Source organism: Juglans regia, chromosome 16, assembly GCF_001411555.2.
Source record: "Juglans regia cultivar Chandler chromosome 16, Walnut 2.0, whole genome shotgun sequence".
Lineage (NCBI taxonomy): Eukaryota > Viridiplantae > Streptophyta > Magnoliopsida > Fagales > Juglandaceae > Juglans > Juglans regia.
In genome coordinates this window covers 11,796,410-11,810,964 of record NC_049916.1, presented here as the reverse complement: position 1 = coordinate 11,810,964, position 14,555 = coordinate 11,796,410, and the positions used below count along the sequence as shown (strand labels likewise).

The 14,555-nt window shown below is 36.1% G+C and overlaps 1 protein-coding gene across 5 annotated transcripts; it reads right to left on the bottom strand.

Annotated features, from left to right (window-relative positions):
• Positions 1-11,230: 11,230 nt before the first annotated feature.
• Positions 11,231-13,272, bottom strand: LOC109005571 (protein BASIC PENTACYSTEINE2-like). Of its 5 annotated transcripts, none has more exons than XM_035686851.1 (3): positions 13,115-13,261; positions 12,642-12,713; positions 11,231-12,399 (listed from the first exon to the last, which is right to left on the bottom strand). In XM_035686851.1, exon 3 carries the CDS (start codon positions 12,392-12,394, stop codon positions 11,552-11,554), a length of 843 nt encoding a protein of 280 aa, XP_035542744.1. In that variant the 5' UTR covers positions 12,395-12,399; positions 12,642-12,713; positions 13,115-13,261; the 3' UTR covers positions 11,231-11,551. The 5 variants fall into 5 exon arrangements, with proteins under 5 accessions (XP_035542744.1, XP_018840124.1, XP_018840131.1 ...); XM_018984579.2 differs by having other exon boundaries at positions 12,597-12,713; positions 13,115-13,245; XM_018984586.2 differs by lacking the exon at positions 12,642-12,713 and having other exon boundaries at positions 13,115-13,272.
• Positions 13,273-14,555: the final 1,283 nt, after the last annotated feature.

Genomic DNA, 14,555 nt, shown 5'->3' with positions numbered 1-14,555 from the left:
ATAAATAATAAAGAAAATAATACTAGTTTTGAGCCCTAAATTTGGACCCGTATGTTAAACTACCAGCATGAACAAGGGAAAGAGCATCCTAGTCGAGAACCAGTACCCATCACTCCACCAGCTTGTCAACAAGGCGGGAAGAGGCATAACGGCAATTGTCGACTAGCTACAAGAGCTTGTTTCGGACGTGGTCAGACCGGCCATATGATATGTAATTGTCCACAGAACATGCCTAGAGGAGCAGTGACCCCAAGTGGCAGAGCAAAGAATCCTATAAAGGCTAAAGTTTATGCCATCACACCGGGAGAGGTGGACTTGGAAGCCGATGTGACAGCAGATGCAAGAGTTATTACTGGTAAGGTTAAATTGATGTTGCATATGGCTTGTGCTCTATTTGACTCTGGTGCATCAAGATCTTTTGTCTCTGTTGGTTGCGTGCAAAGATATGAATTAGATACATAACCTTTGTCTCAGAGGGTTCTGACAGCTATTCTAGATGGAAAGATAATTGGGTGCACGCATGTAGTTAAGAATTGTCTATTGGAAGTCACGAGTTTAACCTTGACCGCTGACTTGATTGTTTTCCACTTAATGGAATTCGATCTAATCTTAGGAATTGATTGGTTATCGAGGCATTACACCAAGATAGGTTGTCGAAGGAAATAAGTGATCTTTGATTTACCTTCAAGGGATAGAATCTGTTATATGGGGGAAGCTGTTAAGATAGTTTTGTAGGTGGTAACAACTAGGCAAGTTAAGAAGAGCTTGATAGAAGGAGCTACTGCTTATATTGTGATTATGACAAGCACGATGGATGAACCTAAGGGAGTCCAGGGAATCCCAGTGATAGAGGATTTTCCTAAGGTTGCCATCGATGACTTGCCTGGATTACCCCCATATCGAGAAATGGAGTTCCTGATTGAGCTCGAACCGGCCATGGCCCTACTACACAAGGCACCATACCATATTGACCTGGGCAGAATTGAAGAAACTCAAGGTTCAAATCAAAGAACTCTTGGAGAAGGGATTTATTCGCCTTATTTCATTGCATTGGGGAGCACCGGTCTTGTTTGTAAAGAAGAAGGATGAGACTTTGGGGATGTGCGTCGACTATCGGGATTTGAACAAAGTGACTGTCAAGAACAAATACCCCTTGCCAAGGATAGATAATTTGTTGGATCAGTTACAAAGAGCTTCGGTATTCACGAAGTTTGATCTACGATTAAGATATCACCAACTCAAGATCAGGGATCAGGACGTGCCTAAGATTGCCTTTTGGACTCGTTATGGACATTTTGAGTTTTTGGTTATGCCTTTTGGGCTGACAAATACTCCAGCAGCATTTATGGATTTGATGAATCGAATCTTTAGGGAGTACTTAGACAGTTTTGTGGTAGTGTTCATAGATGATATACTGATATATTCCTGAAATGATGAGGAACATCAGAGGCATTTGAAGATTGTGTTGGAAACTTTGCAAGAACATCAGCTTTACTCCAAGCTTAGCAAGTGTGAGTTTTAGCTTCGAGAAGTGAGATTTTTGGGGCACGTCATTTCTAGTAAAGGAGTGGTTGTCGACCCTTCTAGTGTTGGCTTAACCTAAACCACATAAGCCTTATGTAGTTTATAGTGACGCCTCTAAGATGGTATTAGGATGTGTGCTAATGTAGGAAGGATGAGTCATCGCTTATGCTTCGCGGCAACTCAAGGATCCCGAGCAAAACTATCCTACTCACGACATAGAATTGGCTATTGTAGTCTTCACACTAACGATTTGGAGACATTATTTGTATGAGGAAAAGTGCGAGGTATACATGGATCATAAGAACCTCAAGTACTTGTTTAGTCAGACGAATCTTAATATGAGGCAGAGAAGATGGGTCGACACCATTAGCAACTACCAGTGTGAGATTAAGTATCACCCGGCAAGGCCAATGTAGTGGTTGATGCTCTTAGTTGCAAGCTCAGGTTGATTTGCCATCTCTATTAGCTGAGATGAGGAGTTTGTTGATTGGAGACTTGCCTAGAGATGCTACGTTATCAGTAGTGCAGGAGATTGTACCAGTAACTGAAGAAGAAATCTTAGAAGGTCAACGTAAGGATGACAAACAAGAAAAACCTTGACAGAAGATTTTGAAGTCTAAAGCATCTCATCATTTTACTATCAGGAGAAACGAGATGATGTATTATAAGCAAAGGAAACTGATTCTCAATATCACCGAGCTAAAGGAAAAGATTTTGAAGGAAGCTCATTGTGCCCCTTACAAGGCCCATCCTAACAGCACTAAGATGTATCAGGATTTGAAGGGTTAGTTTTGGTGGGATGGAATTTTAAGAAAGATGTGGCACAATTCGTAGCAAAATGCTATGTTTGCTAGTTGGTGAAAGTTGAGAACCAAAGGTCAACAAGAGAATTGCAACCATTTCCAATCCCAGAATGGAAGTGGGAGGATGTGTTGATAGATAGATTTCATTATAGGTTTGCCAAGGACGTCCTCAAGGAAGAAGTCAATATGGGTTATAGTTGACCGATTGGCAGAGTGCGCATTTTTTGAATCTCCTAACATCACAAAACCATATTACTTAGCAAGAAAAAAATAAAAATAAAAAAAGATTTTCCAAGTATATTCACAGAAAAATGAAATGAATAAGTGAAAGTTAACCACAAATAATTTAGTTCAACTAGTGTAGTAGACTCTGATTCTAATCTCAAGTAGTTTTAATAAAGAACCAAATTCATGTCAGGAAAACCACTTCAGTCTCAATTTTGAACCATTACATATTAGAGGAAGTAGAGTTATCTTTCATACCCCTCCATGCATTGATTCTTCATTCTCAATCTTGAAACCCTTAAAGAATATTGAAGATTAAAAACTCACCCATTTAGTGTACATTGACTTGTTAGATCAAACATGAACAAAATTGCCACAGAGTCCTTTCAAGCAGTAGGAATGTGATCCCTAGACTTCTTACCACCTACAAGCATATAGTGATGAAAAATAAACAAATGGGTCAAATGCCATTATATTCTATTTTATTTTAGTCATTGAGTACATGTCATACAAGTTGTAAATTCTTTAAGATCCATGTTTTCTGCTCTGGGCTACCAAATGAATATGAGACATAGAAACACAAACATAGAAAACATTGATGTCTGGTTATCTCTGTAACTCATCCAAACAAACCAAAAAACCATGAGCAAAATAGACCTAGATGAGTAATTCCACAGATTTTGGAGAAGATGTGGAACATCATAACAAGAAATAAACCTCAATATAAAAATAGTATAAAAAAGATATAGCAAAAACCATTAAAAACAACATAAGATTCAAGAATTACAACCAAAGTGGCAGGCCCCTTTGATAGCCAAGAAAAATCTAATTTTGATGCAAAGTTGGTTAAAAAGACTTGGAGCTTCCAGCTCAAAAAAGATGGGAAAACGCAAGCTTCCAACTTCATAATATGTATATGTATGAAAAAAAATCTCATATCTGACCCTATAAAGACAATAGATAGAACTCAGTTATATATATATATATATATATATATATATATAGCATCAACCCATGAATGAACTGGTCCATCAATACTAGAAAAACCATAGTAGCACCAATAAACTCATTGGTAAGATCACAATCCATTGTTGACCAATGAATTGGCATCAAGATGGTTTTGTACGAAGGAGAAGAGAAAATACTATATTTGAAAGCTCAAGAAAGCTGTAGTCTCAAAATGTTGAAAGGAACCTTAAAACCCGGTTATCCGGGTTCCTGACCTGGTCATAAAAAACCCGGCCCAGATGAACAGTCATAATGGCAACTTAAACATTGCTTATGGAAATACTTAGACTCAACGCATCAAGCATTTCCAAGCCCCTGGTGTTGCATAGGGATTTTAATGACATACACAATCAAATCAAAAAATTCGGGGGACCCTTGGTCACTTGCTCGTTTATAGGAGGACTACGAACTCTAATGATGCATGGTCTGATAGATATTGGCTTCACAAGGCCTTAATTTACATGGACTAATACAAGACAAGGCAATGCACTAATTCGAGAAAGGTTAGATGATGGTATAGCGAACCAACAATGGCGTTTGTTATTTCTAGATGCAACGCTGCAACATTTGAGTTCATCGGCGTCGAATCACCACCCACTTTTATTAGATACAATTTCTCACAAAAAATGGGCCTCATCTTTCAAATTTAAAGAATTTTGGATCCACAATCTCTCAGTTGAATAATTATTCAGGAAACTTGGAGCAAAAAATTCTTTGGCACCCCGCCTATATTTTGTGTAAAAAAATCAAGGCTACTAAGGAAGCACTCAAATGGTGGACCTTAGTCCATTTTGGGAAAATTCAATTCAATATTCAAAAAATAGAGGACAAACTCCTTGAAGTACAATGTAATTCACCAACTATGCAAAATCAAATAAGCGAAAAAAGAAGAAGCTTCAATTCAGCCTCTAGGATCAAATGAGGAATGAAGAAATTTTATGGCGGCAAAAATCCAGAATATCATGGCTAACTTCATTGGATCTCAACACAAAAGTCTTCCATCTCTCAACAACCATATGGAGAAGAAGAAATGCTATCGACTCCATTAAATTGGGATCAGGTAACAGGACTATGGACCAATCTATTATTGCATCTTCTTTCGTTAATTATTTTTGGTCCATATATACTTCAAACAATCCGTGAGTCCCTAAGTCACTAGAAAATCTGTTTGAAAGACAAGTTTCAGAACAAGATAATGATCATCTTAGTGCCATGCCAAATCAAGATGAAATTTTTGCAGCACTAAAGCAGATTCCTAATCAGAAAGCCCTGAGGTCATATGGCATGACAATTCTTTTCTATAAACACTACTGTAGCAGCATAAAAAATGAAGTCATAGCAACTGTCCAAAATTTCTTCCAAAATGGCAAACTCTTAAGACAAATGAACCACACAAACATCGCCCTTATCTCAAAAATTCCAAACTCGAGTTCTACACAACACTACTATTCGATCAGTCTGACCAATGTCACTTATAAAGTCATTACCAAAATTTTAGCAAATTGTTTCAAATCCACTCTGCCCAATATTATCTTTCCTCTCCAAGCAGCCTTTGTTCCTAACCAAAACATCAAAGAAAATACTATGACAGTCCATGAGTTATTTCATCACCTGAAAAAGAAATCTAGTCGAAAGGGATTAATGGTAATAAAGCTAGATATGGAAAAAGGCTTTTGATTATCTAGAGTGGAATTTTCTATTTTCAGTGATGAAAGTATTGGGATATAGCAACATATTGATAGTTCTGATGAAAGAGTGTGTCACTACAGCCACGTTCTCCATACTTACAAATGGGTCACATAGGGTTTTGTTTAAAGCTCAAAGAGGTATCAACAATGCAACACAATTTCACATTTCTATTTTGAGTACGGAGGTGCTATCTAGAGCAATAGCCAGATTAGAAATCCAAGAGAAATTGTATAAAATTGAGCAAAATCTACATCCCCCCCCCTCCAATCTAGCACTTCCTCTTTGCAGATGAAAAAATTTCCCAAACCATCTCTGAAAATGTAGACAAGTATCAATTTTGGTTGGGACAAAATAAATCACAACAAATCATCCATTTTCATCACAAGAAATACCAATCAAGCGACCAAGGCCACAATTTCTCAGATCCATACAAGTCTTCCTCTTCAAGAATGAAATATCTTGGACTCCCAACAACCTTTAGCAAAACAAAAATAGATTATTACAAGGGTCTTCTAGACGAAGTGGAAAAAATTAACTAGAGGGCTGGAAATCAAAGTGAAAATTGCAATTCAAGCTATCCAATGCAAATTGCACTCTGTGGAATGAAGAAGAAGAATATATCCCCCATTTATATTAAATGTCCTATTGTTAGGATCTTATGGAACCAAAGCAGCTGGCCTATAAACCTCAACTCTCTGCCGATAACTTCTATTATAGATTGGGAAAATAATTTGGAACTTGTGTTGGGTTTAAATAATTCAGAAATACACCAATTTCAGTTATTTGCAGTAACAATATTCACAATGGCACGACATGGCTCACAATTGCATAGTCTTCTCTCTCAACAAAAGCAAATGGTCAACTGGAAAGAACATATCAAGCATATAGACATGCATGGGAGGAGAAATTAAAAATTTGCCAAAATCTAAGTTGGCTCCCCCCCAAAATTATTGGAGCTTCCCCTTTGATATTGCGGCCGGACATTGATTCTCAACAGCGTCAGAAGTATGTCAAGATAGTGATGGTGAAATCATAAAAATTCGGACATCTAAAATCCAATCATGCAACCCTATGATAGCCAAAGCTTCAGTAGCCCTTTTAGCGTCGCAATTGGCAAAACATCTTCAAAAAACTCCATCGATACTAGAAGGCAATGGTATACGACCTAACCACGGGTATAATAGTGATTTATAATCTTACTACGGGAGTTAAACATAGTATACGGGGCCCCGCCACAGGTATAATGATGGTTTATAACTCTACCACGAGAGTTAAAAATGGTATCTGTCCCGATGTGATACTTTGATATTATATGAAGATGACGTTTCAAATTTTGATATGCGAAAGGATTTTTGAATAAAAATATTTTCTGAAAATTTCGTTCTGATTTCTTTTTAACATGTATTGATTCTGCATTCTGAAAGCAAATGTTTATGATTCTGCATTCTGAAAAATAAATATTTTTCTTCTGCATTATGAATTATGAAAATGCTCATATATACATACTAGTATATGTTCTCTGCTTACTGAATTGTTGATAATTCACCCCTTATCTCCACAATATTTTTCAGATGATTTGGATATTTCAGCTGAAGATCAAGATGTTGGAGCATAAGTGAGATGATTTTTTTTTTTTAACTATAGTGGATTAAGTATAGAAGATTTCTTCGAGTATTAGCATTTTTGTTAAGAAATATTGTTGTGTTTTGATGACTTGACATTTTGGGAGGTTGATTATACTGAAGAAATTAGTCTGAAACAAAATGTTTTATATGATATTGAAATTTGGAATTCTATGAATATATTGTTAGAATGTGAGTTTAGCTGACAATGAGTAACTTTCTGACCCCTGCGGGATCGGGGTGGTGCCTTTGTTCCAGGCAGATTAATTACTGATAACTTTATAGTGGCATAGGAGGTGTTGCTCTTGATGAAGTATAGAATTAAGGACAGGTTTGGGGGATGAGATGAAAATTTTATGTTTTGTTTTAGTGTTTAAAATATTATATTTTAGTATTATTATTGTATTGGAATTTGAAAAAGTTGAATTGGAATTTGAAAAAGTTGAATTGTTTATTATATTTTGTATGTAAATTTGAAAAAAGTGTAATGATGAGATGAGATGAGATGAGAATTTTGTGTCTCATTCCACCCCCCAAACCTGCCCTAAATGGAAGAATGGTTTCATGGCTTTGAAGCTTGACATGAGTAAAACTTATGGTATAACGGAGTGGTCCTTTCTCTAAGCAATTATGATGAAAATGACATTTGCAAAGAAATGGATTGAATGGATTATGAGATATATCTCAACTGTTTCTTACTCTCCCCACTGAATAATAGTAGTGTTTAAAATAGTTTTAAACCTTCAAGAGGCATAAGACAAGGTGATCCTCTCTCACCCTACCTTTTTATTTTCTACTTTGAGGCTTTAAGTTCAATTTTAAATCATGCAAAGGCAATTGGGTACATAACTAGATTTCCTTTATCTAGAGGCCATATACACATAAATCACCTCTTCTTTGCTGATGATAGACTGATTTTTTGTAAAACTAATTCAAATAAGTAGAGCAGGTTGTAAAGCTTATTGAGCATATATGAAAGGGCCTCTAGTCAGAGGATTAAAAAGGAGAAAACCTCCATTTGTTTTAGTAGAAATGCAAGGGCATATATCAAGGAAATCTTGGTCAGAATTGCTAGTGTGAGAGTCACTGAATCTTATGAAAAGTATCTTGGCCTTTCTGCTATGGTAGGTAGATCTAGAGCAGCCTCTTTCAACAGCATTTCGAATAAAGTTAGAGAGAGAATCTCAAGTATGTCATATAAGCAATTTCTTTCTCAGTCTAGCAAAGAAGTTTTACTCAAGTATGTCATATAAGCAATACCAACATACTGCATGGGGGTCTTTAAGATTCCTAAGTCCATTTTGTCGGAGATCAACAAGATTATGCAAGCTTATTGGTGGGGACAAAAAGGTGTTGAGAGGAGAATTCAACCGATTTCTTGGGACCAATTGGGCAAAAGGAAGGTTGTGGGGGGTCTTGGTTTTAGAGATCTTGAACATTTCAACATGGCAATGTTGGCTAAGCAAAATTAGAGATTGATGCAAAATCCAACCTCAATTGCTATTCAGGTTTTAGCATCAAAGTATTTTCCTAATAGGGATTTCTTGCATGCCAAGTTAGGAAGGAATCCCTCTTACCTCTGGAGAATTTTCTGTTAGCAAGGCCATTACTGAAGGAAGGCTTATTTCGAAGAGTTGGCAATGGAAGGGAGATAAAGGTTTGGTCTGACAGGTGGATTCCTAAAGACAGCTCATTCAAAGTTCAAAGTACACCTAGCATACTGCTTGAAAATGCTTTTGTATCAGAGCTTATTGATGATCATACAAGATAGTGGAAGATACAACTTGTTGGATAGATGTTTAGCACTTAAGAAGAAGATATGATTGTTAGAATGCCTATTAGTCAAAGTGGTAGTCCAGATAAACAGATATAGAGATGCACTAAGGATCTCACATTCCCTGTTAAGTCATCCTATCATCTGCAAGTTGAGCTCGAGGGGAGAAAGAGAGGCCAATGTTCTACTAATTCTAATTCTCACAAGCAATGGGCTATGTTATGGGGTCTAAAACTTCCAAGTTCTGCAAAGCTATTTTTGTGGAAGGTTTGTAATTATGGGTTACCTATAAGAATGAAGCAATACCAGAGTGGAATATTATTGATATGTGCCCATTATGTGAAGTAGAAGAGGAGACTATTGAACACATTCTATGGTCATGTGTTTCACTTACTAATCTAAAAAGTTGCACAAGTGCAAAATTGTCAATCAGTGTTTCCAGGATACAATGTCTAACCTTTTGGAAACACTTGGGGAAGGGGAGCTAATGGAGGTTGCAGTAGTCATGTGGAAACTATGGAAAAGGAGGAATGAAGTTATCTTTGAAAAACAATTTACTAATCCTCTTTCTCTGTTTAACCAAACAAGCAAAAGATTGTTGGATATTAAAGCCAGTTTTCAGGAGCAGCAGAAGAGTGTTCTTGGATCTACTAATGCTCCATCTAATTGGGTGGGCCTCCTCAAGGTATGATCAAAATCAACTGGGATGGAACAGTTTACAAACATAATTGCATGGCTGGTTTTGGAGCTGTGGCAAGGGATTGTGAGGACGAATCATGGCTACAATGAGAATGAAGAGACCACTCTACCCTGACCCTCTTCTTGCTGACGTGATGGCTACTTATCATCAATGTTTTGAATACCGTACCGGACGATGTATCGGTCAAGGCACTGGAACGAAATATTTCGGTACCGGTACCGTTTCGGGATTACGTTTCGGGATAGTCGATATATAAATAAATTATATATATAAATATATATAAAAATTATATTTCAAAATAATAGTTTATATATAAATAAATTATATATAAATACATATATATATAAATTGTAAATAGTCTAGTCTGAATTAGGGGTTAAAAAATGAATTTATAGTTTGAAAAAATGAAAAAAAAAAAAAAACACACAGGCCGAAATATCGGCCGGTACCGGCCGAAATATAGGCCGGTACAGGCCGAAATTTAGGCCGAAACGGCCGGTACTGTCCGGTACGGCCAGTATTTTGGCCGGTACGGAACACATGTAGTACCTGTACCGGCCGGACGGCCGAAACGAAAAATTTCGGCCGTACCGGCCGGTACGGTACGAAATTAAAAACATTGCTTATCATGCTTCAAGGTTTGCTGTTGAGTTGGGTTTCCAAAGGATTGTTTTGGAAGGAGATGCTGCAAATGTGGTTACAACAATAAAAAATGGGACTCAAGATGAGATACATCAAGTATGATAATATCTGATGCTAGGAGAGCTCTTTCACAGTTCCAGCAGTAGACTAATTTCACATGTTCTTAGAGACTTCAATCATATAGCTCATGTTTTGGCAAGAGATGCTTTACATATTTCTGAAACTATCATTGATGTAAAGGAAATTCTTCATTGTATTGCTACTCTTTTATAGAGTCTTGATTAATAAAGCATACATATTTCTTCTAAAAAAAATGCAAACTAAATAAAGAAAAAAAGAAAGTTATTCGGGCTTAATTAAAAGATCAATTGTACTTTAGGGATTCTTCCATTCCAAAATAAATTACTTTTCTTTCATCTTGTTGAATAGTTCAACACTGTAATTCACATATCATATCTGGAAATGGCAACACTGAAAGACACCACATATTAGCATATCCCAGTGTGTACTTCTATAAAAAGATCAATTATATTACATACAAAGTAGGTTTTACAGGCTTAATTGAAAGATCAATTATACTTTAGGTATTCTTCCATTCGAAAATAAATTACTTTTCTTTCATCTTGTTGAATAGTTCAACACTGCAATTCATATCATGCCTTAACATGGCAACAATGACAGATATACCACATATTTACTTCTTTGCTTGACATATTCACCTAGGGATATATCAAATATCTCCTCCACAAAATTTGTAATACTACATGCAAGACGTATATGAAACACAGGCAGATGCTCGTATACATCAAGCCAGTCGGGAACTTGCCCACCCAACACACCATCTCAGTGGTATCAAAGTGTAATGCTCGCATCAATGTAGACATGATCATTGTTGGGATTAAGGAGGGTGAAAGCATAAATTCCACTCTGGTTTAAAATTTCCTTTTTCATCCTCTAAAAATCAAAGTAATGAAGAATACAACCTAATAGTTCTAATCCTATGAATAACGGGCAAATTAGCTGAAAAACAATATAAAAAAAAAAATTATATTTTCTACAAGTATTAATCACTTGCTCATGCATTTGGCACCACTGACAAGTGACATGCAACATTGAACCACCAGAAACATATTCCCTTAACAACAAGTTGTGCACATTTGCATGCAGAGAAAAGAAATGAGGAAACAAGTTTCTTTGATGGAGTAGCATAGCGTGCCATAAACATTAAGAAAAAATTATGTGATAGCTAACCTTTCACAAAATCAATTGACAGCTGAAAAGATATTATATAAAAGTAATGGTCCAACAAATGACAACTCTTGAATAAATCCTGGTGGCTAAAGTTTTCAGGTCGCCTTTACCACATAAGCAGAAACAAAACAAGTCAAAAAGAAAAAATGGAACCCAGACCAGATGCCTGAATTTTGTGAATGCTTCAGTGACACTGAAAACTCATGGACTACATAGTAACAGGCAGATATCTGCAAAAGGCCACATATATATACACATATGAAAGCAGACCTAATGCAATGTGAATCCCACTAATGGCACCATCCATATAACTCTACCTGATAGTGACGAACTTGTTGGTACCATGTCTTGCCCAGTGAGTCCTCAGATCAATTGGGTTAGAAAAATTATAACCGTCAGCTGCTAGTTTCTCCAACACCTTCTTAAATGCACCCTGGCTCATTTTGCGGCCAGCAATCCTGGCACCACGCCTTTTGGTACTCATTGGCAAAGGATATATAGACACATTTGTGGTACAACAAGCCGACTGCCAACCACCACAGCCCCAACGATAACATTGTTGGGGAGTTCCAGTACATGAGCAAACCGGAATAGGAATACCCGAGATGTCCATATCAATCCCATTTATAACAACATCCATATTCTTTTTCACTGGCTTCACACGCTGAACCGAAGGATTGTTATTATCCCTTGGTTTCCTAGGCTTTTTCGCTCTTGGTGTTTTTGGGGCACCTCCACTCTGCCTTTTCTTCATTTGGCCACCCTCACTTTTAACAAGAGGCTCTTCAACTTTAACCATTCTCTCATCCATTGATGGATCCTGTGGTTGTAAAATCTGTAAGGAGTGAGCTCCAGAAGTTTCTGGGAGAACGCCATAGTTAGGATTAGCAGGCAACATATTGAGAAACTTATCTCTCTGGTTTGCCCAACTGTCTCTCACATAGTTCATGGGGACAGGAGCTTCAGAAACAACACAATCCCGGGGATGAAAGGTTCCATTTGCTGTGTTAACCATAATGCTATTGGGGTCACGACCGGGAAGAAAATGTTTAGTGTCACGGTCTGCCATGGTTGACATGAGCTGCAGACCAAGATGCCCTTTAAAGGACGGCTCATAGTAACCCCAATTGCGCATGTTCAATGCATCATCATCCATGAGAACTACAAATGGAGCAAAAAAAGCAACCATGATTCAAAATTCGCTATGTTTCCACTTCATCCATTATCAACATTTGAAAAAGATATAACAGGGCCCATCGAAAACCCCATCAGGACCATAAAAACATAAACGAGAAGAAAGAAACTAGAAAATAAAAGTCGATAAAACACATCAAGGATTCTAATATGAGAAATCTGACAGATCATCAGGAAGCATCGAATGGGTATTCCCATCAGTTACGAACATCAACCGCTGATTGGATGCAGAGAAATGGAGGAAAAGAACGGGGGAAAATGTTTGCATCCTTCCTCTTCCGCTGTATTCATAAAAAACAAAATGGAGATCTCAAATCAACCGAGCCAAATCCTAAAATCCGGGACAGGTGAGATGTGATTTGCCGTTGAAATTCATTCCACTTCCCACATTTTCTCGGCAACCAAACGTGGCTGATACAGATATAAACAAAGTAGATCTCTATATTCCCAACTTATATAAATTTTAACAAATAGGTCAAAATCAAATCTGATGCTGAAAAGGTCTAGATCTTAGCAATATGAGGATCAAATACTCTAGTCACAATTTAAGCTTCAAGCAAATATGAAAGGTAATAAAAATAGGAAGCAAATGGCAGGTTTAGTAGGAGAAGGACCCATATATTCAAATCTAGGGGAGAAAGAGAGAGAGAGACAGAGAAGAGAGAGGAGAGAGAAAACTTACTTGGTTGGGTGTAAACGGCTCTTTAAGGTTTGCCCCTTCTGGAGAGAGGAGAGAGGAGAGAGAAATGAGAGAAAGAGAAAGAGAAAGACAGGGGGGAGAGAGAGAGAGTCCAGGAAAGAGAAAGAGAAAGAGAAAGAGAGAGAGAGACAGAGCTAACAATGTGGGTATCTATCGACATATATTTTTTGTCAAATATAAAAATATCAAGGAAAAAAACAATGTTGGAAGCGGTAAAGGTGGGTGCGGGGGCGAGGACCAGTAGGGTGTAACGTATGCCAAACTCTGAAGTGACAACAAAAGCCTTCAAATTCTTCTCTCTTTTTGTTCAATTTGGAGGCGCCACTTTCTCCCTTTTCATTATTCCTTTCCTCCGTTTATAATATGCTAAATTGCACGATTTAAATTTTATTTTAAATGAAAGAGCTACTGGCATAATTTTTTTTTAAGTCATTTTATAAATTAATATGATTTTATATGATATATTAAATTTATTTTATAATTTAACGTAAAGTATTAAATTATGTTAATTTATTTTTAAAAATTCTATATGCAATTATTTTTACTTAATCTTTACACAATTCACTAATATGATTGACTGTATCATATTTTTTAGTATAAAATAAATATTTTAGCCAATCACATCAGTAAGATGCGTAAAAAATATGTAAATATGATTATATGTAGCAAAATTAGTTTATTTTTATAAAATTTATTTGAGATTAAAATATTTCATTTTTAAATTAGATTTTGAATTTTTTTAGAGCATTCTAAATAAAACTGATTTCCATTATACTATGCAAAAATAGTGTAAAAAGAATATGTGCTGCCTTATCAATTCAAACGTATATTTACACTCTTTATCGGTGCATGTTTTTTTATATAAACTCTCTTTCTCAATCTCTCCTTTATTATTTATCTCTTCTTCCTTTCATGCATCTATTCTTATATTTTAATTTGTTTATTTTTTGGATGCAATAGAGATACAATATAGATAAACGGGTGGATAGGGTTTCCTTAAAACAGGTTAGCTAAAATGGGAAAAATATTATCGTCTATTTTAAATAAAAATATAGATTTTCATAACATTATTCGTTGTCTTTGTGAAATTTCCATATGCCCCTACATCCCAAATGCAAGGCTTCATTGTTATATCTCATCACAAGACATAAAGAGAGTTTTCGTGTATCCTGAATTGAAGAAAATTCTTTGAATCCAGCCTATTAAATTATTATATTTTCTTATATGAAAAATTCTATTATCAAGCGTATAGAGTAGTACACCTAGCAAAATGTTTATATGCCATAATTTAATTTTGAAGATAAATTTTAAAATTTAAATTTTACGAATCAAATCTTACAATTTAAGTAATGTAATGGTATGTTTTACGTACACACCGATTTAATAATAGAATAAATATTTCTTACATATATGACATACACCA